The 27,884-nt window shown below is 37.5% G+C and overlaps 1 protein-coding gene across 6 annotated transcripts in view; it reads left to right on the top strand.

The window, feature by feature from the left end:
• Window positions 1–27,884, top strand: part of ESRRG (estrogen related receptor gamma) — a gene marked incomplete at its 5' end in the record, with an annotated part of 369,448 nt that overhangs the window by 238,264 nt on the left and 103,300 nt on the right. For 4 of the 6 annotated variants that reach the window (XM_080340928.1, XM_080340926.1, XM_080340927.1 and 1 more), the window contains 2 exons: window positions 9,441–9,856; window positions 22,036–22,152. In XM_080340928.1, coding sequence (XP_080197054.1) covers window positions 9,441–9,856; window positions 22,036–22,152 — 533 coding nt within the window. Of the gene's footprint in view, window positions 1–9,440; window positions 9,857–22,035; window positions 22,153–27,884 lie in introns of those variants that run through there. The other 2 variants (XM_080340931.1, XM_080340930.1) reach the window with 2 other exon arrangements.

The following is a 27,884-nucleotide window of genomic DNA, read 5'->3' as shown; positions in this document are numbered from 1 at the left end:
CTATTCACGCATATGCTTTCATTTTTCTAAAGATGCTTTTCATTCTTGGAAGTTGTTGTCAGATCCATTATAATTAGATCCTAATTATCAAAATCATCATTATTGTGTAGGAAGAGGAAGCATTGTAAACAACCGTTAAAGTTATAGGATCTTATTTGACAGAGGAGAAACCTATCAGGATATACGTGAATAATAAACAAGGAAACAGAAAGCCCCACTAAAAACTCTGTCTGGGAAGCGTGTAAAGATCTGGATAGCAAAAGCTCTCCTTGGAAGGAAAATCCACCCAGGTCATCTCTCCATTCTTATTTCCCCAGTCTTTAATCCCACATTTTTCAGAAAAGATGAGAATAAAATTCCCCTGCTTCAGTTTGCTTATGTAAATATTCATCTTTGCACCTCTCATTCAGGTGTCCAGATATAAAAATCACTTTTCTGATGTGTGTCAGGATCGGCTTATAGTTGACTTAATACTCATACTTTTTTGCTTTAAAGCAGCAAGTATAAGTGAAGAGACTGCTGTGATGCATGGAGACGTAGAGATGCTTTTGCTGCACACTGGAAGTCCTCAAACTGAAAGAGAAAAATGATGAACTGCATCTAAAAAAAAAAAAAAAATAAACCCCTCTCAAAGTATGAGAAGATCCTTAGAGCTGGCAACTAACAGTTGGTAGGAATAAAGCTTCCTACTGGCAGTCAAATGAAATGTAGTAACAACTCAACGACTCCCCGCTGCTAGCTGACAGCATGGTGTAACACACTGGGACAAACATTCACTTAAACACTGATTGCAGGAAAACGTCATTTTCCAACTCGCCAAGTAGCTTTTTGGTTGCCTGTGCTGTGCACGTGTACGTGTGGGGGGGATTTAAACCGGTGGCGTGTGGCTGGGAGGAAAGGACGCAGGAGCCCGCTGAGTGAGGGGGTGGGAGATGGATCACTTGCTTTAGAAGTTTTAGTCCTGAGTCTTTTAAGACGCTCACTCTCTGATACTATTTCTGGTATGTTCTTTCTAATCACTTCGCCAATTTAACAGAGCTCAGCTGACAAATTACAATTCTGTTATAAATCTGCAGAAAATCGGTGGGGGAGCTGGGTGGGGAGACAGGTGCGTGGTGTGCGCACACCTACATGCTGCCTTTCAGCCACGGAAGGAATCGCTGCTAGAAATCGTGAAAAATCTGATGATGCAAACTTTGACTCTCTCTTGAGACTGAAGGCATTTTTTTGTCTTCATTTTCCTGTTGGAAAGTGATGAATGACAGCTGTGTCTCTCTGATCTGTAGTACAGGCTTTCTGACTGGTGCAAGTAACTGCTTTTGATGCTGTAATCATTTCAAAATAATCCCTCTTTAGAAAGGCTGTTATGTTCTTGAATAAACCTTTACTTATTTTTGTAGTTTTGTATTTTTCTCCCTTGAAGTAGCTGAATGTAGCATTTTATTTTCTCTTGCTATTTCAGTTGGTTTCTCTTAATAAAAAGAATCCTCACAATTAATCATTAGATGACTCCTTGACACTTCACACTATGCCCTCTGGGGGCTGGAGACATCAGGTGGACTCCACCTGATACCACTGGAGTGTAACGACAAGGAAAACAATGTTCCATCACAGAAAAACACCTAACTTCTTAACCAGAGATTTGCTATCTTCCAGCATGTGATGTGAATTAAAATCGTTAAGGCTGCATTTTGAAAATAGAGTAATAAAATCTTGCTCTTCCTGATCAATATACTGAGTTTCATATGAAGAAACTTGGCTGTCATACTTGTGATACCACAGACAGTTGAAACTGTTTGAAGTCTCTTAGTGGGAGTTTGTGCAGCTCTCCAGGCACTGAGGAGCTGACTCATTTTAGGCAACAAAAATGATGTAACATTAGGCTGGAGACCAGTAAATGACAGAAAGGAAGTCGTAAAGTTTTCTGATTATATGGTTGTAACCCAAACAATAGGCATGTTCTAACTATGTAAAAACGTTAGGAAGCACAGGAGAAAAAGAGAAACCTAAAAATTAAGTGGGAATATGCAGTATTTACTGAGGTTTAAGTTGTACCAGAACCATAGTATGTACACAAAATACAAAATCATACATTCTGTATAACTTTCAGGCATTCCAGAATAATTTTCATTTTAAGTGCCATCTACTTCTTGTGTTCCCTTCTCTCCAGTGTTTGCTTTTTTATTTTTTTTTTAAGTATCTGAAAACTTAATCAGCATACCAAAAAAGCATCTTTTCCTGCTTGTAATACATGAAATCTGTAGAAGCAGGCAAGTCTTTTCTGCAGGAAATTTTCTGTGGTGATAGTCTGCTAGTAGTAGTGCCTAGCACAGTTAGTAAGATGTTTGTTGCGTATACACATGTAACAATAAAGATCGATTTTGTGTGGTAGTGTTTGGATTTTTTTTTTTTTTCTTTTAATATCAGCTTTAATTTTTGCTTTTCAGTTGGAGTTTGGTTGGTTGGTTTGGTTTTGTGTGTTGCAGTCACATATATTGGATGCCTTGGACTACTGTGTTACGGAGGGTGGGTAAATCTTCAGATGGTGTTTAGGCTTGAAGGTGCAAGGATGTTGAGCATTCTTTCTTGTTTACTTTTTGTTTCCAAAAGTGTACCTGATGTAAAGAATAATCATTTTGCAGTCTGAAAAGATTTGAATTCTGTTGGCTATAAGTGCTTCAGCTTTTAAGTTCAGAAGAGTAATGTTACGGTCTGTCAAACCGTAGGATCTGTATGCTGCAGAGCTTGTGCATGTCTAAGGATACATTTAATTAAACCAGCATTAGTGCATCTATGCAGACTTATTAAAACACTTAGTTTGTCTCAATAATATTGATTAAATAGCGGTAGTTTGTTTAATCTAAGTGTATTTTTGCTATTACTATATTACTTTCAAGTAATCAGCATAATAGTTATCATCAGTGAAATATCACGTTAGTTGTGAAGTAATGCCATAAGAATTGATTTAGACTTGGCAGGAAAGGAAGGCTTTCTGTCATATAGTGCCAAAGCCTGATTTGGATTATTAGAACGAGAGTTTTAAACATAATTTCTGTTTGTATAAACAGGGTGTGTTTTATAGGCTTATAGGTTATTCCATACTCTGAGTATCCATTATATCAAGGAACACCTCAGACAGTTAATTGTGCAAAACATCATGTAAGTAATTACACAGTATTATTATGCATTTAACAGTTTTATTGATTTGCCAGTTGCTCACTTACAGTATTTAGAGCTATAAACAAGAGATGCTCACCCTCAGTTGAAATAGGTCCAAGGAAATGAGCTAAAGACAAATGACACTAGTATGCATTGTTGCATCAGATGTAATCCTTAAATGTAGAAGCTGTCAACAGTGATAATTTGCAACACATTTGGGTATCTCAGGATCATTTCCTTCTTGTTAACAAAGTTTATCAACCAGGAAGCACAGGGAACCAATGTGAAATAGAAAGGGAAGCAATAATGAATATTTTTATACTGTAGGAGAAGGAGGAGAGGGTAAAATAATTCCCTCTCATTTTGGAGGGCCTGCAGTAGTTGCAAGTCAGCCACTTGAAAATTGTATTTTTTAAAAGCAACACAAAAAAAGACAAACAAAGTGCAGCCTCTCAAATTAAGTGCAAATGTGAAGGGCCCAGATAATGGCTTGTTTTGTTAAACTAAAGATGACCAGGCAGCAACGCAGTCTTCCGCTGCCCTGTGTGTAGGAGGCACTTTGGCAGAGCTTGGGAGAGGCACCCAGCACAGTAATAGCTGCTTGGGAAGCTGGATCCTCTGTCAGCAATCGTCAGCTAACTCAGGCCGCCGCCACCACTAACAACATTCAAGCATTGCCGCTTCTGTTCCGCTTGCTAGTGGCTATGAGAGTTGCTCTGGAAGAAGTCATTGGCTTGCTTTACTTTCTCTTACCAAGGTAAAGTGATGAAGGTTTCAAGAAAACATAAAGAAGAAATTACAAAAAACAATGAAACATTCAGCATTTATTTAAACAACCAAACCCACCACGGCCATTCTATTTTGCACAGGGTACTCTTTCCTGCATGGTGTACATAAAGACCTAATGCATAAACAGTTGTGTTTGTGCATGCGTAGGAGAAGATTAGTAATACTTCACAATTAATGATCTCATCCACTGGGTTAACCAAGCAGGCCTTACGATATTTCTTATTAAAAGAAGAAATCCTTTCTTTTCCTTCCCCCAACTAAGCCAGTGCACCTTAATGCAATGATGATATGTTAGACCCAGCAGTTGTCAAAGCATCGTATTACTGTGATGCCATAATGACACCCTGTCTCTGTAAAGTAGTCATGTTTTCTCAAATCACACGTTGCACCGTTGATTTCTGACATGACACTTCATTCAGTCACTTTCCTTTTCTTCGGCATCTCCATTCTCTGACAATAGCAGCTGGTGCCCATTTTCCTACTAAGTGATTCACATTTTGCCACTTTACTAGAGTGCAATTAGCTGAAGGAAAGAAAAAAAAAAAGCTCAATGCAAAGCAGTTCAGCTGAAGTTGTTACTCAGGTCTTTAACAGAACCTGGTGAAAGTCGTGGGGTGTTGTCATAGGCGTTGGTGCAAGAAGCAATGTTTTCATTTCTTTCCACAGAAATATTTTTTCCTCTTACATTCAGAGAAGCAGAGTATGGGAAATCACTGGTACATGCCTCACTATTTTCTGTCTATTGATTTTGGTGCAGACCTGTGAAATGATACTGAAAGTAAGTACAGTATTTGAGAGGAAATGCCTTTACGGTCAAAGCAAGGAGCTGGCTTCCATTCCTGACTCTGCTACAGTCTTGCTGTGTCGCTGAGACTAAGACTTTCTTTCATGCATTGGTTTTCATAGTTTAAATATGAGGATAACAAGTTAAGACCTTTTTGTTTGACATCTGTGTGAGTTGGAGGAATGTATTGGAGGAAAATCAGATGGATTGCACTGTTAGCGTAAAAAGTACCTAGGTGTGCATAATAACAGCTGCCTTGCTGATGCTCCCACGTAATAGCTGTCATTAAAAATGTCAACTGCTAATAACCTATTCTGACATTTATGGAAATAGGGTAATTCTCTCTTCAAGAAAAGAAAAACTTCATGTGTAGGTGAAAGTGGACTTTTGTGCTGGTCTATAGTAAAGGTGCTCACACTAATTATTGTGACTAATTATTACTGTCACTGAAACCTCTAGTGCAGCTCTGAAGTAGCAAATGATGCTGTAAGCAGAGCTCTTCCTACTTGAAAGCTGAGCAAGAAATGTATTAACAGATTATGAAATACTGGCATGTTGTTTTGACCTCCTTTAGGTATGCGTAATAAGCGAGATGAGGGAAAAGTAACATTCCAAACCAGTTGCATGTATGGGTGGAATATGAAGAGCTACCAGTGGCTCGAATGGGAAAGCTTTCTTTTTTAAGGCTATATACTGTAATCAGATGCAGTTAATTTTTGCACTCCAATTGTATATTGATACTGATTTAGCCAGTGTCAGCACTGTCAATATCATTAGTCATGTGGCAGGTAGATGGAAATATGAATGTGATTGCATTAATAAATTCTTAATATATTCAACCTTTCATAAGCGCATAGCATGACAATTTATTCGCTATTGTTTAAGACCATTATAAAGCAGGAGTTCCATATTGAAGTACTTTGTCATTGTACCTTTCTGCCAACAGTGACTGGATCCAGATCGTACTTAAATGAAAAGATTGTGAAGTAAATTTAGTAGAGATGTGAAGAGTCACACTATGTATTGCACATTACTCAAGGCTTGCAGTATCCTTTCTAGTTTCTCTTGTATATGGGCATAGAAATGCTTCTAGAACAGACTAGTTACTTTCCCTAAAGTTGTTGAAAGGAAAATTTATCTGAGAGCTACTAGTTGTTAGAGAACGTAGCTGAGAACAGCCCACCACAAATGAAGCTGCCATTTATTTGACTTAAAATCTAGTAAAGAAAAAAAAAAACAAAACAACCCCACCAAGGCTTTAAAATAAATACTGTACGTTTTTATACGACACATGTTATTTCTATTCATAAACCTTAACTAAATTTAGATTTTTATTAATCCAATGTGACCTAAAAATTTTGCATTAACAGCACAATGTGGAATTGGGCTTATTCTCTTTGAATGCAGATAAAGCCATCATCTCGAAAATAGCTCTTTCTGACAAAAAGGTGTTCTTTTGAAATAAAGTCTTATTCACTACATTCCTCTTAGAGTTAATGTGAATTTTAGTGCCTCTAATTTTAGATTGAAGTGAGGTCTAGAATAAAACCCACTGGCTGACAATTGAATTTATAGATAGTTGTGAATATTTCAGGCTTGAATAATAGAGCTGTAGAATTTCAGACACGGAGAGGAAGAGAGAATTAAGCTCCGACTGTAGTTTTAGACTATAATGCAATGGTGTCTAGGAATTCTTCAGTATAACAAGCTAGCTAAGTAGTAATTAGGAGGGAACTGAGGGAGGGATTTTACAGAAGTCTAGCTTAGGCATTATTCCAAATGTTCAGCATGATAATTTGATGGTGGTCCCACCTGCCATCCCAATAAGATGGCTCTTATATTACTTTAGTTCAGATGTGGTTCAGCAAGGCAGGAGTGAAAGCAGTAGGTGTCTGTTGCCCACCCACAGGCAGTACCCAGCCTTGTCTCTGGTTCGTCTTCGGGGAACTGAGGAAGTTTTTGTTCTCAGAGTCAGGCACTGCTGTGAGTTTTTTTGGAATGGTTAATGATTTAACTGCGTTTGTGCTTTGCCAGCATGCACCAATCCAGTCTGTACTGTGACAGCCGTAACTAAAAGCAGCTCTGTCTTGGTCAGTACCAGAAACTGCTGCTTCAGAAGCATCAGCAGACTGGCTTTAGCCTAAGCAACACTGGTGATCAAGATTTTAATGCTAATAGAACTGAGATTATGTTTTGGTTCTGACCGCTTGAAGTGGAAGGCATCCGCTTTTGCGCTGGTTAAGACAACATGCATTTGGACAACTAATTAATTGCAAATGGTTTTTCTAAGAAGGGAAGGGTGACATTCGAGCTCATTATTGCACAAATTAGAGAAAAAAAAAAGGCAGTGAGAGTATTCAGCAAGAATGTGCCACCACGCTGGTTATGACAGACTATAGATAGTGACTCCTATTGCTGCATTTTGAGACTTAATATGCGGAGTCTCAGCAGCAGGGACATGAAAAGAGACCAAGTACCTGTTTAGTCAATAAAAGGACCTTAGGTATAGAAAAGTAATGTAAAAAATAAGTTGGTAGAATGTGAAAGTTAATTAATGTTTTTAATCATACCTGTATAAAATTTCGTGTCAGGGAAAGAGGAGAGACAGAGAGACACCGTGTTTTAGTACCCTAATAACTTCTAACTCTAGTCTAAGATCATAATGTATGTGAGAGCAGTCCAGTAATTATAAGGTAATAAGTGGAGTGGTGGTGTAAGTGCTCTAAATTAAAAGGAATTCGCAGAGCTGCTGTAAGTCAGTGCCGACCCGCTTTCTTTCAAATGTTGACTTGAGAAAAGTGCTTAGCCCAGAGTGCAAGTAGAGAGACAAGAGAGAGCTATCTATTAATTACAGCACTCATTAACAGCGACGGCTACAAGGCAGCAGATGCAGAAGAAAAGGCACACGCTACTGCAGGCTGGCAAGGGGATTTTCCCTCCTCCAGTTCTTGAGGAAAGGACAACACAAGCAGGTGGTCCAATGTAATAAGATATTTTCATGGCTTTAACCTTCCCATTTCCTTGGTTTATTTGCTGACACCAGATAGCTTGCTCCTTCCACCTCCCTCAAATAAGTCCTGATTTTAAGTTTGGAGGGTAACATTTCTGCACATCAGCCTGGCTGTCTTCCAAACTCATGTGTTGTTTGTTTTCAATAGAATTTTACAGTAAAAATCACAACAATGGGGAGGACCTAAATAAAATCTGTGAGCACTGATTTTAGGGTAAATCTCATGCTAAGCTTGTGTCTTTAATGAAGGGTCAGGCTTTGATCTCAATTTCCCTCGTGAAAAAGGAAGCCAGTTCTCTGGATTTGTGTCTCTTTTCTGTTGGTGAATTTGATTCTAGATCTTGAAGTAGAAATTGATTTTATTCTTTTACCTTTTTTTTAAATAACATGAAAAGGTGAAAAATCAAACACAAGATCTCAAAAATTATTTTAGAGTGTTAAGTCATTCTAATTGTCTGGGCTCATGCATTTGCTTTGAAAGCATGAATGTATAGCTCCAGGTGGGTGGCCTTATCGGGTAGTTGCTTTTCTACTGGTAATGTTTCTAGAGAAATGCTCATAACTGTCATCTGTACTTTGTCAGCTTCTGTCAGGAAAATGCTGGCTATGCTGTTTGCTACTGTGGTCTCAACCAGAGCTGTAGAACACAAAGATAGTATCTGATTCAGAGCTTTCTAATTATTATTTTTGTTCCTTGTTGTCTCCAAAATACATTTATAAATAATAAAAAACTTATGGACGTAATAGACAAATAAAATGTTTTGGGTTTTTTTTCCCCCCTGTAGAAGGTACTAATTTGTCAGATCAAATGTTATTTGGTTTTATTTCAGATGCTTAATTCGGAAAATGTGAGAACCTAGAAGACAGAATCTCACCTTCTGAAAGACAAAACTTCTATCTGAAATTTCCTCTAATAAGTTTTTTTTTAATCCAGGAATGGAACACGTAAAATGTCAGATCCTATAGAGCTGCAGATATATGGGATAGTGGCATAGTTATTACTGGTTAGTCTGAGGATAATGGCTAGAAAGTAATTGCAGCCAGAGCTAATGAATCATTTCACTTAGATTTTGTGAAAATGGAGTTCCAACCTTAATTATTTGTTAGAGTACCCAGTTGATGTGTTACTCCTTAACTAAATAGCTGTATCTATAATAAAGCAATATTAATAAAGAAAAAAGAAGACTATGGCAGACTGCTCTTCAATTCTGGGATCAGATCAATAGATGATGGATATGTATTTTAGTCAAGTGTCTTGACAAATATTAATTACAGAGCAGAACATTTATGTGATCAAACTTGGAAATATTTGTTCCTGATAATGACAGAATTTACAGAAGGAAAATACTGATGGAAAAAGGAAGACATTTAATGGCCAAGTCTTCTAATAGGATTTTTAAAATTTTTTGACCTGGTAGATGACAAGTTCAGAATGTAGAGTTGATGTGAAATTGATACGTAGCCTAGAGGGCAGGTGGAGGGGACAACAGACCGATTTGGTCTCTTTAAAGTTTGTGTTTACTGCCTGTCTGGAGCTTTGACAAAGCTCTGTCATGCCCTTATGCTGATTACCTTCATGTAGAACAAGAGGTATTGACTAATGAATGAATGATGTGCAGTCCCTAACCCTTCCAGAGCAGCCTTAAAGAGCACTGTCTTTAATACACAGATTCTTCTCTCTCTCTCTCCCCACTACAGGCTTCTCTGCAGAATGTCAAGCAAAGATCGACACATTGATTCTAGCTGTTCGTCGTATATCAAGACGGAACCGTCGAGCCCTGCCTCTCTGACGGACAGCATCAACCACCACAGCCCCGGTGGCTCCTCAGACGCCAGCGGGAGCTACAGTTCCACCATGAATGGACATCAGAACGGGCTGGACTCACCTCCCCTCTACCCTTCGGCCACAGGGCTCGGGGGCAACGGGCCGGTCAGGAAACGGTATGATGACTGCTCCAGTACCATCGCTGAAGATTCACAGACCAAGTGTGAATATATGCTGAACTCGATGCCCAAAAGACTGTGTTTGGTGTGTGGTGACATTGCATCAGGGTACCACTATGGAGTGGCTTCCTGCGAGGCCTGCAAGGCTTTCTTCAAGAGGACAATTCAAGGTTGGTTATCCTTTAAACTTCTTTTTTTTCTGCCCCCGTGCCCCCCCTCAAAGTGAAATAGCACAATCCTTGACTAAGTCTTGTTAGGACTTCAGACTGTACCTTTTCATTATTTGTAGTGTTTGGTCCTACAGATGTTACTCATGCAAAAGCCCCTTTGGGCTTCTTTGGAAGTTCTGTCTGTCATGATAAGCCTGCTGCCATGTTTGTTTTGGTTATGAAAAAGAGAAAAACACTGGAATCCTCCAGTGCATCTTCTGTACAATTTTCTCATGGATTCCCATAAATGAGTATTGTGAAGAAAACACATTGTTTTCTGAAGGTTGTCATGGATGCATCTTGAACATGCCTTGTAGCTGGCACACAGGATTCGTGCTTTTGTTCCTAATTACACCACTACCATACTTACGTTGTTGCAGAAATCCAGTTTATTTTTGTTAAAGCATCAGGGCATATAAAGTTGGAACAAATGCAATGGTGTAGTGCTTTGTGCATATCAGTGTATTAATAGCTGGTCTTTCACCCATACACGATATACAGTGGCCTTACGAGGTTCAACAAATATCTGTAAGGTCACATTCTAAGGAGAGTAAGTTGGCAGCTTGTGATCTCTGCCCAGTACTTTGTACTAATCTGCTCTTAATACCTGTTACAAATACGCCACATATTTTGGCATAAATTAGTACGAATGGGATAATTTGCATAAACACTTGTTCTGGCTTCAGAACCAATGGAGACAAAATAACCATCTACTTTGATTTAGATATCATCCTTTCAAGTGAAATTGAAGGTGCTTTATTTAAAGAACATGAGGCCAAGCTTGGCCTGTACAGGCATACAGTGTCACATTAAATTAAATTCAAACTTCAGAGACTAAAATTAGGTTGCTAAGTCCAAATTTAAGCTCCTCAATAAATCCTGCTTGATTTTCATAGATGTTGCGCACCTGGAAATCTGAGGAAAGACAATGCAAACTGGTGATATAGTTTTATGTTTTTTAAAGGAGTCGTGATAAGGAGCATAAAGTTAGTTTCTGTTTCTAATTTCACGTAATCCCAAATTTGAAAGATTTGGTCAAGATCTCTTAAATATAGTACTTCCATATTTAATGAAAAGTTAATAAGGAAAAATAATGAATGCTATTTTAATTTATCTGTTGCTGAGGCAATAGCTATTTTATTCTCTTGTCATCCGTTTTACCACTGGGGATTTGGGCCTTCTACCAGCATGGAGCACCCATTTTATGATGGCCATACAGCCACTAAAAAGAAACATTAAACTGCAGTTGTTCTAATGGAGCTGAGTGTTACAATGTTTGCAACCAGGAAACAAACATACTTGTGAAGACTGGTAGTGACCTGGATTCATACATAAAATGAGCGCATATGCAGAAACAATATGTTCACTTTAAGTCTTTGTTTTGGAAAAAGTAAAAAAAGAGGTAGGTGATTTCACTTGACCTTCAAGAACATTTTCAGAAAAGCTCAAAAAATGTTTCCACTGAAGCAGTTTGTATTTTGTGGTCGCTAAACTTCAAGCACCAACTTCAACTAGCAACTCTGTTTTTATAAATGGTATTTAATTGCTATATAATAGCTGGCCTACAGAACTGAATCGATGCATGATTATTTTAGTTGTATTTTAAGCATGAAAAAAATTCCACAGAAATGTTAACTGATTGAAGTGTTGACTTCTGGCAGTAATAGGTATCCTGCAATTTTATGCCGCATCATAGACAGCAAGTTTCTGGGCACGGAAGCACAAGGCAGGGACGTCATCCTCCAGATTAGCAACCTGGACTTGGCCACACAGCTCAAGTTAGAACTGGCAGCTGTGCAAAAAGTCTCAGTAGGGTTAGAGCACTAGCTGCCTCAGCAGGTGACAGTGCTGTGAAGACAAAAAAAATATGCAGTAAGGCAAAACCAAGCGTCGAATGGAAAAGCAATAATGAAGAAACTAAGAATAGGAAGTATGTTACCATCATAATGTCATGGCAGCATCTTCAGTAATGGTGCTGACTAAACTGGCACGTCAACTAGGAGTTTTCAGATACCATCCATGGAAGGCATTTACTTTGATGAATCAAACTGGGACAAGAATTACATAAGGAAAACTACTTCTTATGTTTTAACTGGGCAAATTCTACCTTTAAGCTTGCGTGAAGAATAATTGCCCTGAGGTTTTTTTTCTCTAAATGATAGAATTTAGTCCTAGTGTTCCTAGAGGTCATTCTTCCCCGTACCATTTCACTTCCTCGTTCAAATCACATTCTTTCTCTGCTTGTTTTTAAAATAAATTGGTTATGGCATAACTGCAAATAAGAAAACAGAAAAAAAGTTGTAACTACAGAACAGTAAGCCAGAGTAATTGAAGAGTCAAATATCGTAAGTGAGCATATATAAGGATAATGTCTTGGCTCAAAGAATTGCTTATTTTAAATGCTAATAATTTAATGTGATGGATACTTAACTATAGATTCAGTGAAAAAGAACATTTGAATTACCAAACTTTTCTTGTTTAACATTCCTGAATTAATAAATTAGCTCAGATTCATGGAAACTCAGTGCCACTCCTGTTGAAGTCATGGACAAGACTGCCCTGACTTCAGTGAGAGCAAGGCTGAGCTGATAAAGTCACGTTATGAAGCAGATCTTGTGTTTATGTCAGGCCTGTTGTCCTTTCCACTAAGTCAGTGGGAGTCTTTCCATTTCAAAGGAGTCTTTTGAAATCTCAGGAGGTGAAAGCCACAGGCAGCTGTTCAGAGAACCAGCACAGAAGTGAAGTGCATCACAGGAGACCTAGTAGCCCCTTACATTAGGTGAATTTTACTCTAATGTAGAGTATACACCTCTTTTTAAGGGTAATGGACATTATCATTCCCTTTCAGATGAGAGCAATTTAGTCTAAAAAATGTCCGTTCTTGGCTGACGGATTTCTCTTCTTCTTCCTGCCTCGTGCAATCCCTGCTAATTTTCTTACAAGTAAAGAAATTAAATGAACCATGTTTTGAATTATGGGAAGGAGTAATTTTGTCTTTTTCGCATATATATTTTTAACATAGCACAGAAATACGTTTGGGACTGTGGTAAAGAATGCATGGATTGTGATAAAAATCAATAATATTAGAAAAAAAATAGAAAGAAGAAGTTACCTGGCTGAAAAAAATACAGAACAAAACCCACCAAAAAACCAGCTCAATATATTAGAATCGTTTTCTTCTTGGGTTGTAGTAGAATCTAATGATGTTCTGCCTCCTTTTGTGAACTATAAGGGATGGGAGAACTGGATGTTCTCTCTGCTCAGCCTCGTACTTGCTCAGCTGCAGCTCTCAGTTTGCTTCTGGGATAATTTACAGGGTGGCTGATTGCAAATGTCTCACAGAAACACACACGCAGCCAAATCTCCCCAAAATTGGCTTAACATCAGGGACAGTAGAAAATAGCAACATCTAAAAATAGTACATTGATTTTTAGGGTCTCTCCACAGTTTTTGCTGTGCTCTGTATTATCTTGAAAATTCCAAGCTTTCCTTAAAAGAAAGGAAGAAAAAAAGAATTTTCAGTTGTCAGCTGGGTGTAAGGTCTTGTGTTCAGCACAGAAGTCTTGTACTTAGTAGCTACTTTATAGCGAATATTTAGTGTAAATACATTTCTCATCATTTTTATTTGCTCAATTATCATAAAGACTAGTAAATACACATTTTGCGTTAATAATATGTAATTATTCAGTGCCTGTAACTTAAACATTTATTCAAGTGGATTGAAATGGTATTCTTGCTTTCAGTAAAAGTATGATAGGACTTCAAAGACAGTTTACTATTTTGTTTTATTTTAGCCTTCATCTCTCTAAAATAATGGCCAGTATCTACACAGCTTTCTTTCTCACACCTTCCAAATCTTCAGGACTGTTGTCTTTGGATTCTTTAGACTACCATGAAAACCCTGGCTATTGATACATTGCCTTCCTGGTAAGGCTTGTTGCGAAAGTGTCAGAGCTTACTTAATATTTCCTTAGAGAGTATTTGAATTTTCCAACAAAAGCTTAAATATTTTGCAGTCGATAGTCCTTGTAGTTCTTGGGCTTTTATTTTTTGGTTTTTATGTTTATTTTGTAAGGAATAACTGTTGGATGAACAGTATTGAGATGTCAGTCTTCTGTTTATTCGCAGACTGGGTAAAGCACTCAGGAGTAAGGAGCCCTGCAATCGTAGCCTCATTGAAGATCCGAGAGTTGTTGCCTGTCCATGTCTTCTAACATAGACAAGAAATTTTCCGTCCTGGGAATACCATTGTGGCTTTGGTCATTACATGAAATAGAGCAAGTCTGCCATCTCATTTTATGCTGATCACCTAAGCACCTTCAGCTCTACAGTGATGTAGTTCCTATGGTCTTCAAAGCCGGCCCAAACTAGGAGCTAGATTAAAATTTGTACTTTGTTCACCTTGGTTTTAATCCCTTTAGTGTTCAGGTTTTTCAGCCCTCTTTTCAACGTTTACCCATTACCTAGCCAATTTGATCTCTAAATGTATGAACAGTTTTTATATATATATATATATATATATATATATATATATATATAAAGGAAGTTTTATATATCTGTATATCTATCTATATATCTATCTATATATCTATATATCTGGGAAGTTTTTTTAATATATATATATAAAGGAAGTGTTTTATATATTATATATATAAAGGAAGGTTTTTTTAGTGTGTATATATATATATAAAGGAAGATAGATATATAGATATATAAAAGGAAGTTTTAATCAGGAAAGTTAGAACTAGCTATGTAAATTCAAATCAGGAGACATTTAAAATGGGCAACATGAAGTTTGATTTGAAGTTGCACATGACCAAAGTGGCTTCCAAAGGTTAATTTGCATCTCTCAAAGCTGACTCCTATAATACTGCACGTCATCTTTGTGAAGGAAATGAAAACAAATTAAGTAAGGTTTTTATGGCTTTTCGCATCTTAACTGGTAGCTAGGATTACAGTTTTTTATAGAAAGTTAGGGTGGAGGCTTGCATCTTGGTGTAAAAGTCTGTGGACCTTGGCTTTGGTGCAAAGATGGCAGCCCTCCAGTGAACCTAACACTAAATGTCACCTGAATCCATCATTACCTGATTAAATCATTCACCTTCCTTATATAAGTGAAAGTCTGTGCATCAGCATTTCTTTCAAAGAATATTTTAAGCAAGCAATGATAGATAACTTCCCTTTTCCCCTCATTTCTCTCTGCCTATGGGTCAACCAAACCAGTGGGCAAGTATTTTTAATTCCTTCCAACATGCCTTTTAATCCTGTCATAATGTCATTGTGTAACTATGGCAGCCAAACAAGATGAGTCAATAAAATATAAACAGGCTGAAATCTGAGAACCAGAGAGAAGCTTTAAAAGGTTCTATTCTTTTTACTATCTCTGCTTTCCTTACAGCCTTGTAAATTATATGATGCATTTAGATTATTGGGGAATAAGAATGAGCATCCATATTTGTGTATGGCTGTTTCAAACCCATCAGAAATACTCAAAAAGAGATCTGGTTTACAAATAGTACTGGTGCAGTGGTATGTACCAATGCCATTATAATTAGGTTTGGATCTCTATTTGTTTTAAACATCTCTGAAAGCTTCCAGCCCACTTAGGAAGCTCTGTCTAGTTTGAAACTAGAGACATGTGAAGTCTTAGCTAGGAAGTGATTTATTTTAATGTTTCTATAACTTTTTTAATTACTTTTTTTTACTGCTGTGAAAGCTATTTGGTTTGCAGCTTTACGAACTGAGCTGTTTTGTGTGGTCATAAACAAACAATGACAATTTTTCGTGTTACCTTGGTGGGATGTATCAAAATCAACCCTGATAAAATACCAGTAGGGACAAAATATGTCTTTCTGACTTGGACAACTCTTCAGCGGCTCCCTGGTGTCAGGGCGTCGGTGCTGTTTCTGTCTTCAGAGTGTTGATTCTCATGATGACCGAAATGCCCTTAATTTCTGTTGAAGATAAAGAGGTTGGCTTCAATGGGAATCAAAGGTAGTTGGGCCCTTATAGGTGTCATTCAACATCCCCTAGTTATCAACTTCATGTTAAAAATTATGGTGGTTTTTGTGATGCTGGAAACTCATCTACCTAAAGTTAGAGGTAGATGCAAAAATGTCATGCATTCAGACCAGCCTGCATCACCTTTACATTTTCATTTTAAATGTCCATTCATGTTGCTTTCTGGGCATAAAAGAAAAAGAAATAAAATATTCATTATAGAAGTTCTAATTATATTCTAGTACAGTAACATAGTACTCTGCCTTTTTTTAGGCAATTTAACATAGTGCTTTCATTTTAAAGTAATTTTAAGCAGTGTCCCTCTGTCAAATACCATCTAACACTGTAGAGTCATTTAAAAACTAGCTGCTTCTCTTGATTTCCTTATTGTAACAGAAAAGACGGCACAAGCAACAGAGACATAAGAGATATCCTTCATACATGGTCCTCCCATCTTTAAAAATATTTGAGACATTTAGGAACCAAATTTTCAAATGTTCTGTAACTCGGTGTGTGCATTGGTGTTTCTGGAGTCATCTGTGTGAAAAATCATGAATACAGTCAACTTTAGGCTTAATCAGCTCTAGATGGCAGGTAACAGAATTCACAGAGCTATCTACAGTATTGGGTGAATCTGTCTAGGGATTTGTCAGCCAAAACTGGGTTCAGTTAGGCTCAAATCCAGCCTCATTGCAACCTGACCCCATTTCTGAAATCTTATCGATAAGAGTACTTTTACTCTTAAAAATATTTACTTATACAATTCAGTTGAGTTCTGACTGCAAAGTAGGGAAAAGAGCCTTCAAGAACTGAAACTTTAACCCGAGAGAAAATATTTTTACTTTCCTCAGTTCAGCTTTGCTAAGACCTATAAACATCGCATACATTTTGAAGTCCATCTGGGACTTTATCCATCTTTTCCTCAGTTAGCCTGTTACTCTTTACTTCCAACAGCACCTATTTCTCCTAGTTGATCAGGAACTGTTTTCCGTTCTGGTTGGATTACATTTCGAGGTGTGACCTAACACACTGTAATTCACTCTCTGTGTTGGCTTAGATCCTCCAGTCTCTCTTTCTAAGACTTCTCTTTTATTAATTCCCAGAAGGCTGTAATCCTGGCTACCTTTCATTTTCCAGAGTTTTTGTGCAAGCCAGTCCACAGGCAAGCTGGTGCATTCCTTTGGGTCTGTCGCCCAGGAAAACAGAGCGTGAAGGTGGTACCCAGGGTAAAGCTTATTGCAGAAAGACTTAAATCTAGTGATGCAGTAGCCTCTGTTAAGAACAATGAGAACACTTGCTTTTTGAATATAAGTTTTTGAAAAAAGGTATTAGGTTACAAAAGCTTGAAGAGAAAGTTTGGGAGAAAAATGGGGCATTATTGGATATAAATAAAGAGATATATAGATTTCATGAGCTGATTATAGCAAAAAATGATCACACTGAGGGAATAAATAATTCTTCCCCCCGCCTCCCTTTTTTTTTTACTTCTGGGCCTATACTCCCACGCAGTAAAACTTTCAATACTGATATCATCTGATATTCCTCCTGCTTTTGTTAGTGGCTCATGGCTACTCTTTCCAAATACATTTTCACCCTGAATCTCAGTCTTCCTCATGTCTTTTGGTTGTCCAAAGATTTTCTGAGCATATTCCAATAGCTCCTAGCAATCCTCTTACCTCTTCAGTGTTATAATATCAAATGATGCTGTGTGAAAAGGGAAATAATGCTTCTGCTAAGAATTACTATCTGCAGCTTCTCTTCTTGTCAGTATTTCTGGAAGAGAGGTGCTTGTTTCAGCCTGTGTCACACATGGCAGCCAGTTTTAGAGCAGCTTTGCACTGTTGTTACCTGAGGTACTAAAATTGCAACTGTTGATCACAGTAACTTTATTTAGGATAAGATGCCAAGGCATAAGGCCCAGGCCTCTTCTTTGTCATGGTTCTCTTTCCTCCTGTTACTTTGAGTGTCGCTGTCACTTCCATGCAAGAAATGACCAAAATGGTCTCTAGAATCTTGACCAAGTCCAATCGGTTGCCTGGCTTGTAAAGCCATTGAATAAGTCTCTGTACTGTTAAAATTGTACTGTGGCTTCACATCTGATTCAGATAACCTCCAAACTTCATCTGTGAGATGACAAAAACGTTACCTTGGCCCACTTATGCTCAATCTGTGTGTAAAGATCTGACAGCCTGAAGCATCTGAAAACAAAGTGCCGGTTATACAGCAGAAGTTTTAGCAGTTCACCTGCTATCTCAAATGGCATCAGTTGCTCTTGATAGGCACAGTGTGTTGAAAGTGTTTTCTCATCTTTTGGCTGAGATAATAAAATTTAACAAATCAGTAGAAAAAAAGGAACAGTTTAAAAATAAACATTCCTCAGTTCTTGAGGAGAGGAAAGGACTCAGCCTAAATCCCATTGTATTATTATAGCACAGGGCAATGTGTTCGGGGAGTGAAGACTTGACATCTATCTTTATTTTCAAATGCCATGCTAATTTACATTACTCAGCCCTTTATCTGCCAAACTGTAAATGTCCATTACACCACTGGAAGGAATATACAAATTATCCCCTGGCACTTCAGGCAGGAGTTTTGCATATACGGTGTTATTCTATCAGCCAGCTAGCTGCACTGTTTTGTTAAGGAGTGAGAAAATTATATTGCCTGCAAACTAATTGTACAAAAGACTTGAAATAAGTAATCAGAGCCCAGTTGTTTCTGAAAACCAGCCAGGAGATATTATAAATTGCTCGATCATTCTTGTCAGCCCAGTTTAAAGGCTCAGAGCTGCCATGTTGATTTTGTTTGCTGTGTAACACAGCTACCTCTCCAACTGTTGACAGGACTGGGCAAACTCCACTTACACTCTTCCTTGCTGCTCAGCTTCAGGCTCTAGCATCATGCAGTAGGCAAGTAAATGGTAGAACTTCCTTCTGAGTCTTCCTCATTGAAACAAAATGCAAATTTGAGCATCTTGGGTGCATGTAGTGTGCCAAGGAATTTATACAGTTTCCCAAACACTTCTTCAAATAATTTCCATTTCTTTATTTTTAGTGTATAGAATTAAAGAAGAAATTATGAGAGCTCTAATGACCTGTAATGTGGAGTGAATTTAAGTTTTTACCAAAAGAGATCCTCTAATGTTTTGAGTTCTAGGCAAAACGCATTTTGAGTATGATACATATTCAGGTACATATCCATTGCAAAATTCCATGAGATTTCTTTGTTTTGTTTAGGGTTTTTTTTGTTGTTGTGTTTGTTTGTTTGTTTTAAGGAAAGCTTGCTGACAGAAATGAAATTTGTTGTGGGGGTATTTGATAAAATACTGCCTATGTGGTGGCAAAATGTTAGTTTCCCTGAACTATCGTTGTGGTCTAGACATATTCCAAAATGCTGAAACACTTCAGAACCAGCTGTGGCCATTGGTAAGATGTGGATCTTTGCTGCACGGATAAATCCGGTTACTGTAACTCTGCTGAGTTCATCGGAGGAACTTTTTCCAACATCTTCCAAGTTTATTTTCTAACATCAAAAACTAAGATTGAACATCTGCTGTAAAATATAATTCATTAAAGTAAAGCGGTCTAAATTGATACCGTTCTCCTTCTATGCCAAAGTACTGGAATCGAAGTGACTAGACCAGTAGCTCATTTTGAAATTCTTCAAGTGGAAAGAATTTGCAGGAAAAGTAAGTTATGTTGTGTGTGCATAGTGTGCTGCACACTACGGACCCTTGTTGTGTTTCACAGGATTTTGCACAAAGCTGAAATGTCAGGATATGTATTAGAAGTGTCTATTTAGTGAAATAAGCAATCTTGCTTATATTGTTCTGATTTTGAATATTAATTTTTGGTGCCAGCTTTCGTACCTTTGTCATCTGTGCCTTTGCACAGGGGCTCTGGCTATAGTAGGAATGCTCCACTTGCCTTGGTACAAAGCTTTGCTACTTGGAGTTCTGTTATAATCTTGGTCTTGTTTTTGATCAAGATCATTTCTGACCTTGTACAAAGATATCTTTGATCTTGTGCAAAGTATTTCTGATTCTGTTTCCTTTTTTTTTTTTTTTTTTAAATGGGGATGGTAATACATTTATTACTATACTGTGATGAAGTCAATTAGATACGATTTGTGAAAGGCTTTGGAGGTCTCCCTGTGTAGTAGTTGTGCCTTAGTAAGAATGGCTTGTTAGAGTGTGAAAGGATAATGTGAATATTTTTTTTTAAGCTGGCCCTTACCATCCTTTCCTATATGTCCTCTCAGGACTGTTATATCCTAACAGCCATATCCTTCATCTCAGGAGCTAAGGAAGGGAAAGAGGACTAAACTGAAGTTTTAGTTCCGTCAATAATAACCATTAGCATTCAGACATACCAAGATCTGTTTTAGTTGCCAGCATTGCTAAGTCAGCCATGCAGCAATGTTCAGGAGGAATAAAGCCCACAAAGGCGTGAACAGGTTGTGCAAAGTATGCTGGTTGTATTGGCAGAATATACGTTGCACATTGCAGGCCTCCTTTATCATAAATGCTTAACCAATTTTCAATAGATGTAAGTGGTTTAAGTATTACTTCCTGTTAAATTAGCAGTTGCTGAGCACTTGAGTCTTTGTGCAATCCTGCAATCCACTAATGTGATATTTAATGAGGAGACATCAGTCTGGAGAAAGGTAGTCAATATAAATCAGTGTTTACAAAGTGTGATTAACTCTGAAATATTTCATCAATGCTGTGGTCCCAGGCAGACTCTATGCTAATTATTAGAACCTGCACATGTTTCAGGGGACTTGGACGCACCCTGAGTGCCGCAAACATGGAGCAGCAAAATTGCAATTATGCTTGGACTGTCTCTGATGACAATTTATGCATTTGGTGTGATGACCTCTTGCTTCCCAAGAGGGCAATAAACAGAATGCATTTTCATTAAGATACTAATGCACTTAATCACAGGGGGAAAGGGTTAGAAAGTAAAGAAATACCTTTAAAGCAAGATGTGACAGGCTGATGGGGATACTTTATTTAAAAGGCAGTTTCCTGGTGAAACTTCTGACTGCTGCGAAGTCTGTCATACTGAACGTGGTCATGGGCAATAGGATGCATGGCTGGGCAGATGAATGAGCTGAGCTAAGCTGTTTTATGGAAAGTGCAATGGTACTAGGGCAAAAGAGGAAAAAAAAAAGGAAAAAAATAAAAAGTCTTTCTCCTATTTGGACTTGGATTCCCAAAGATGTGATTTCAAAAAAAATGTAAAGAAAATTGCTTATATATGTTTTACCCATTAATTTTGGGGCTTTTTTTTTTTTTCTTGTTTTTGGGAATGAATAATATGTGCTAAGCAGTAAGAAAACAAAAACCATACACACACACACAAAAAAAAAAAGAAGAGATGCTGCTTTGCCCAGGAGGGCTCACATTTAAAGATCTAGCTTACATCTGGGCTTTAAGGAGAGTTGGGAGAGGCAGAAGCAAGTATCTTCCCCCGTTTTTGTTAACTTGACGACTTTGTAGGGACCATCTTGTTTCTGATGCCTCTCAGTACATGAACTCTGTCTGAAGAGAGCAGGGGAGGTGTCCTGGCTGAGAGATCTGACCCTGAAGTTGTAGAACATGCTGGATGTTGTAATAGCAGTGCTGGTGAACCTCACCTGATAACACTGTGCTTGCTGTTGTGGAAGGAGAAGGTTGAAGCTCTGTAGTGACTGTTACAGTTGCTTGTGCAGTAAAGCACAATGATCCCCTTTCGTACTCCAGACAAAGAAAGACTGATGAAATTGGTGAAAAAAAAGGAAATGAAGAGTGGCCTAGTACAGACAATCAATGACAAAATTTCTTCCTTCTACCAGAAGGAACAACGTGCATGAGGGATTTTTAAGGACCATGGATGGAGCCAGACACAGCCTGACATTAATTGTGGTTTTGTGGTTTCTTTTTAATACACCTGTCTAGATTTAAAAATTCAAAAAGCTCATCCTTTAACTTGACCTTTTATTTTTATGTGAAAGGTCTCTCCTTTCTATAGCATTGTTTACTCTTGATATATTCCAAAATTAAACAGAACAGCAATTGTATGCATACTTCAGATTTCTATTGTGTTCGTTAGTGAATGACTCTGAGTACCTCTCTTTTCCTGTACTTCCCGTTGCAGGTAACATAGAATACAGCTGCCCAGCAACGAATGAATGTGAAATCACAAAGCGTAGGCGCAAGTCCTGCCAAGCCTGCCGCTTCATGAAGTGTCTAAAAGTTGGCATGCTGAAAGAAGGTAAGACTGATCAAGTCAGTATGTAGCTCTCTGCAAACACATGCAACAATTATAGGGCAAGCAGGAAAGAAGAGAGATGGGTAAGTGTTCTGATCTACTCTAAATACAATTTTGCTGTATATTGGCTCTTTCTTGACAGTCTGTTTCTAAGGTAGGGAATCAAGGCGTATCTGTGTAGAGTTCATCTTCTGTGGAATATTTCTTTGTGGGATACAGCAAAATGTACCCCAGCATTCAGTCTCCTTCAGTAGGTAACTAATAGAATAATCATCAGAATATATCCTCTTATTTTCCTTAACACATGAACATCGTGAATTCTCAAAGATTTCTTTCCTCCGTTGCTAGTCTATCCTAGTTCTGGCAGAAATACACACTGTGCCTTCTATTTCCTATTTTAACTGAGTCTTCACCAGGACAATTGAAATGTTTATTTCTCAATTAAACAAGTATAAATCTTGAGTATGTCTACTGAAGTTACTGTAACTGCACTGGCACAAATAATGTCATATAGAAGAGGAGAATCCACCCTTCTTTATGTTCTTTTTTAAGCATATGAGAACCCTGATCCCTCACTGTAAGTATGTACTGAATTTTTAATTCGTCAGTTACATTTTGAAGATAACAAATAATAGGTAAATGTAAAAAAATGTGACCGATAAACAGTTCTGTCTCACCTGGAACCTGATTTGTCTACATTACAGAAAGGCAGTTCCTTAAATCTTGGTTGCTTGCCATGTACTTCTATCGATGTTAACATATGCAAAAATATACTTTTATATGCATGAATTGTATACATTGTTATTGTAGTGCAGTGTTATCACCAAGAAAAAAATAATAGAAGATGTGAACTTGTGAACTAGATAAGCTTTTAAAATATAATCAGTGTAATATTTTCTAAATCTTGTCTCTAGTGGAGAGTATTTTGTGTTAAGCAACCACTTTAAAGTAATCCTATAGTGTTTTGTTTTGTCAGTGCTTAAAAAGTCAGCTTTAATAGATGGCTGATTTTTGCAAATCTTTTGATGGTAATTTAAAATGGGTTTAAGTATACAGCCATAAGGGTAAAACCCAAGAACAACATAGACTGGTGGAGAGATGATGGACAAATTAGGCCTATCACGCACCTACAGACATATTCTTATTGGATTATACTTACTAAGAATAAACCTTGTTCTGTGCAACTGCTTTGGCAGATGCTATGATCCTGTGAGCCAAATCCTGCTGTCCTTAGTCTTACTTGAGCAAAACTCCTGTCAGATTCAGTAGGGATTTTGCCTCAGTAAGAGTGGCAGGATTTGACCCTCTCTTCCAGTGGTGATGGGATGGTTCCTTCCTTGCCAAAATTCTCATGTAGGCGACCACTAGAAGCAAGTATTTCAAGGTTAAACTGTAATGTTTAGATATACTGTAGAAAGAATGCCTGAATATGGCATCTTTTGAAAGGGACTGTGCTGCTTAACATATTTTTTAGGAAGTTAAATCTCCATATCACTGGTAATCTACTGTACAGATACACTGAGCAATTGTTTGGAAATAGAACAGTGGTACCAAGAGTACATACAGGTCAGTTGGTTTATACCTTTTAGATTTTGAGGACACCATTGCATGTCCATGAACATATATAGTTAAAAATCTACTGTGTGGCTTCTGAGACTGCATGAGGAAATTAAGTGACTCTTCTACAAATAAGTAATTATGTCAGTTACCAAAATTGTGTGCAGATTTACAGTGTTTCTGCACATGATTTTGGTAACTGAGATAATTAAGTTAAACAATTCAGCTGCACATTGTGAATCAGATTTTTTCCATGGACGATCATTTTCAATGGGTGCAAAACAATTCCGCAAGCTTCCATAGTCAGAATTTTGTAAACTGGCTTCCCTAAAAGGTACATAACTTTTTCTGAAAGTTCTCCAATGACAAAATAACAAATTCCTACGAAAAGGAAGTTGCTTTGTTAGTCCCACTCCTGGGCATATCATAGTTCTTCACTCTTAGAGTGTGAGTTTTTCTGTCAAAACACATCATAATTTCTGCTTTTTTAAAATTACTGAACTTTTTCATCTAGGAGACAACTTATCTTCTTTTCAGGTATTGCTTACCAACAACCTGAAAGAACCTACAAGGGTGTTTTGTTTTTCTGCCTGCATTAGTGGCCACTTTTAAAACCATATTGATTTGAAGTACACTTTTAAAACTGTACCTGGAATACAGAGATTTTTTTTTTTTCTCTTGTTGTTTTTGGAAGGTATTTTTGGAGACAGGTGTTACTGTTTTTACCTATAGGAATGGCTGGAGATGAGTTCTCGGCTTTGGATTTGACAATATCCATTATGTACAGAATGTGAAGAAAGATGATATACTTACTACTTTCATGTGTAAAGTGGTGTAAATTTATTGATTAGTATGGACTTAGAGCAGGAATTATTTCAGCTCAGTGTATCTTAATGTTTCTTTATATACAGACAAGGATTTCAGTCCCATGCAGCATGTCAGAGATCATGCTGCAGTAAATCTATTCAAATGTAAACCTGTTCAATTCAATTACCAGTTTATAATAAAATTTGCTGCTACAGCCTCCACGTTTGTCACAGCAGTCTCTACATGCTGATGGCACAGCATGCCTGGAAATTGACAGCCTAAATCTATTTACAAAAAAATTTAGTTGCAGACCTGAAATAAAATCAAGTTTAAGCAGCTTTGAGAGGAGTATCATATTCTTTACAAGAACTTCTGCACATCTGCCAGTGTGCATCTTCTTCAGAAATCTTATCCTGTTAGTGGGGAGTGTTCTTCTAGAAATTTTCCTTGACAAAGTTTTTAAATGTAATTCTAGGTGAAACAATTATCAGACATTGTGCTTCCCTTCACATCTGGAAGGACCTCATTACATTGTCATTTTGTGAATTGTCGTATAAAATTCATTATAGAAACCACAGTGCCTGGAAGAAGATCATGAGTTTTATTTTATCTTTTAGGGAAAGGTCTGAAAACCACTTACAGCAAATATATAGAGTGGCTTCTCTTACAACAGCTACATGCTAAATCATTTATTGTGGGAAGATAACGGTGATTTTCATCCATCATCCAGTGTTCCTGTGAGAGATCTAGTGTTAGAAGCTTGGGGCTGTGTCTTGGGTCAAACACTGGGAAGGAATCAGATTTCTGGTCACACAAAATACAGGATGGAATGGGGAATTTTTGCACTTATTTTCAAGGATGTCAACAGGACATAGCCAGCAACACTGAGGTCCAGATTCTGAACAAATTAGAAGCTGTGGGCCAGAAGCTGGAGAAGGAAGGGTAAAGCAATGTCATACTGGGCTGAGCTGGCATGGGATTGAAGTATTGGCTCCTGTCTGCATCTTCTGTTGAGTAGCACAAGAAAGTTACTACAGACTGATCGAGAGGAACGCTTTGTTTTGGTTTAGTCAATGGACTGTTACTTGAAAACATAAGTGTAGGTGTATGGAGGGTTTTTGAGTTTGTGTTATGCTTCATACTGAAGCATTTGACAGATGCTGATGAGCTTTTAAGCACATGACAAATATGTGGGTGTCATATTTTCATTTACTTTCCTAGGTATGGTTATTACCAGCACAGCAGAATACACTTTACTCAAAGAAGAAATTCTACTTTTTTTGATTTTTAATTTTGTGTGTCAGTATTGTGAAAAAGTAGATTTTCAAGGATCACAATTGGTTCTTCTGAAATGCAGTTTCTTTGACTGTGCTTATGTTTTGGTGGATTCTCTCAGGTTCACAAGAACGGATATACCAAAGGCTCTTGTGTAGTCTAGGGAGAAACTTTTCAAAGGTATCCTTAAGGATTTATTTAAATAATATTGCAATTGCTAAATAGGGGTGGGGGAAAACAATTCTTTTAAAAATGAATGCTCTAAGACACTCTCTAGTTTTCAGTTCTGTTGATTTGTAATCAGTCTTTAAAGTTTGGCCTTTGAAACACATTGGAAGTTGGTGAGTAGTTTAGTTCAGGTGGTAGACTCAAATCCATATTCTTGTACAAGATTGTGTGGTTTAGTTATTTTATTTTTTTATACAGCTGTTTGGAGGGAGAAAAAAGGGGTTGATTTTTTGCTTTTCTGAGAAGGAAAGTTGGACGTAAAACACATAATTTGATATGGGAAATCATGGGTTGAATTATACTTTTAGTATGCTGCTAATACTATGTGCCTTTTAATATTATCTGTGGGACTACTTACTAGCATGTGTCTGTGTTAGAAGATATTATTCTAAGTGTATTGTACCACAGATCTTGCTCAGAATAGCTGCCCATGTGAAATAATTCCACTAGAGTAATTATTCCAAAATAAAATTACTTTTTCTTTCAGATGCAGTGTTCATGTAACTGTTTTTTCAAGAGGCTATTCCATATGCTTCAGTTTTCTCTGTGGAGGCAAAGCCACAGACTCAGTTTTGTCTGTCCCTATATTGTCGCAAGGTTCAAATTTACAGTTCAGAGGGGAACCTACTGAGTGGCACTAATGCAGTTTTTAGACTACCTGAAATATTGTATCCTGTCTTAGCTCTTTCATTTCTGAGCAGGGCTAGTTCATACTTCTTACAGGCATGTTGACACCGGAATATCTCTGATACGTCTCTCATCTCTACTACCTCGATGTTTACAGAATTTTTGACATGTTGCTTGCAGTGGCTGATCAGCATTGCTTGTTATTTCAGTAAGTGTAGTTCCTAAGTAGGTGATACGTAAGAAAACAAATTTAAGTTTATTTGAAAAGTAAATTATACCATAATGATGTGGCAGAAAATGTGGGTTGCTTCACATATGTTTGTATTTTTCTGACAAATGGATGGCTTTTACAAACTATCATCAGCCACTTTGTATCCAGTTAGAACAAGCAGTATGATGGAATTTCAGCTGAACTAGTCCAGCTATTAAAAATAGGAGGCCAGATCCTCACCCTAGTATTAATGGAAGTTGGTGGAACTACATTAGATTGCTGTTCATTTGACAGGTATAGCAATCTATGCTATGGGGAAATCAGCAATATACCTTTTCGTGTCTCTGAATCTTTACTGTTGCTAGTATGTTAGCAGTCATTCAGGCTTTAAAAATGAATCAAAACTCTTCAAGCTCAACATCTGGCAATGCTGACTTTAGTGTAACCCTTCCCATTGTAGCAGTGCAGTTATGTTTTTCTTATGCTCCTCGCCAAGTAGCCCTTAATATTTCTCATTCATTAGTTGGCTTGGGTTTGTTTTTTAAAAAGGTTTTATGTAGTCCCTCAAAGTGACTCAAGCATCCATAGGGCAGTGTTAAGGCAGTAATCAGAATCTGTCTTGTGTATAAAGAAATTCTGTATTTTAAGTTTTTTTTTTCTTTCAGCACTGCTCTGAATAAAAGCACTTGCTGTCAGTTTGTAGCATGTTTGAGCATTTCAGAGCGTCACAGTACTGTAACCAGAAGATTATTACACATTAGTTGAACTTTTTCTTAACGTGCTGAAATTGGAGTTCTCTAAAGTGTTTTTTGCTTCACACTTTGAAAGCTTTCATTAATTCAAATATAAAAATACATTTTTAGAGAGGTATGTGTATTTTAAAGCAAAAATTACTGAGCGTATTTTGCCCAGATTACTGTATGAACATCTTTGTCTTGTGTTAAGCAGCAGATCGGATTAAATTATCATATTGATCCTTTCTGCTTTTGACAATCTATGAAAGTGAATCCGATACAGCAAGGAGAACAGG

The sequence above is a fragment of the Nesoenas mayeri genome, assembly GCF_963082525.1.
Source record: "Nesoenas mayeri genome assembly, chromosome: 3".
In the NCBI taxonomy this organism is placed as follows: Eukaryota; Metazoa; Chordata; class Aves; order Columbiformes; family Columbidae; genus Nesoenas; species Nesoenas mayeri.
This window is presented reverse-complemented; position numbering and strand designations above follow the sequence as displayed.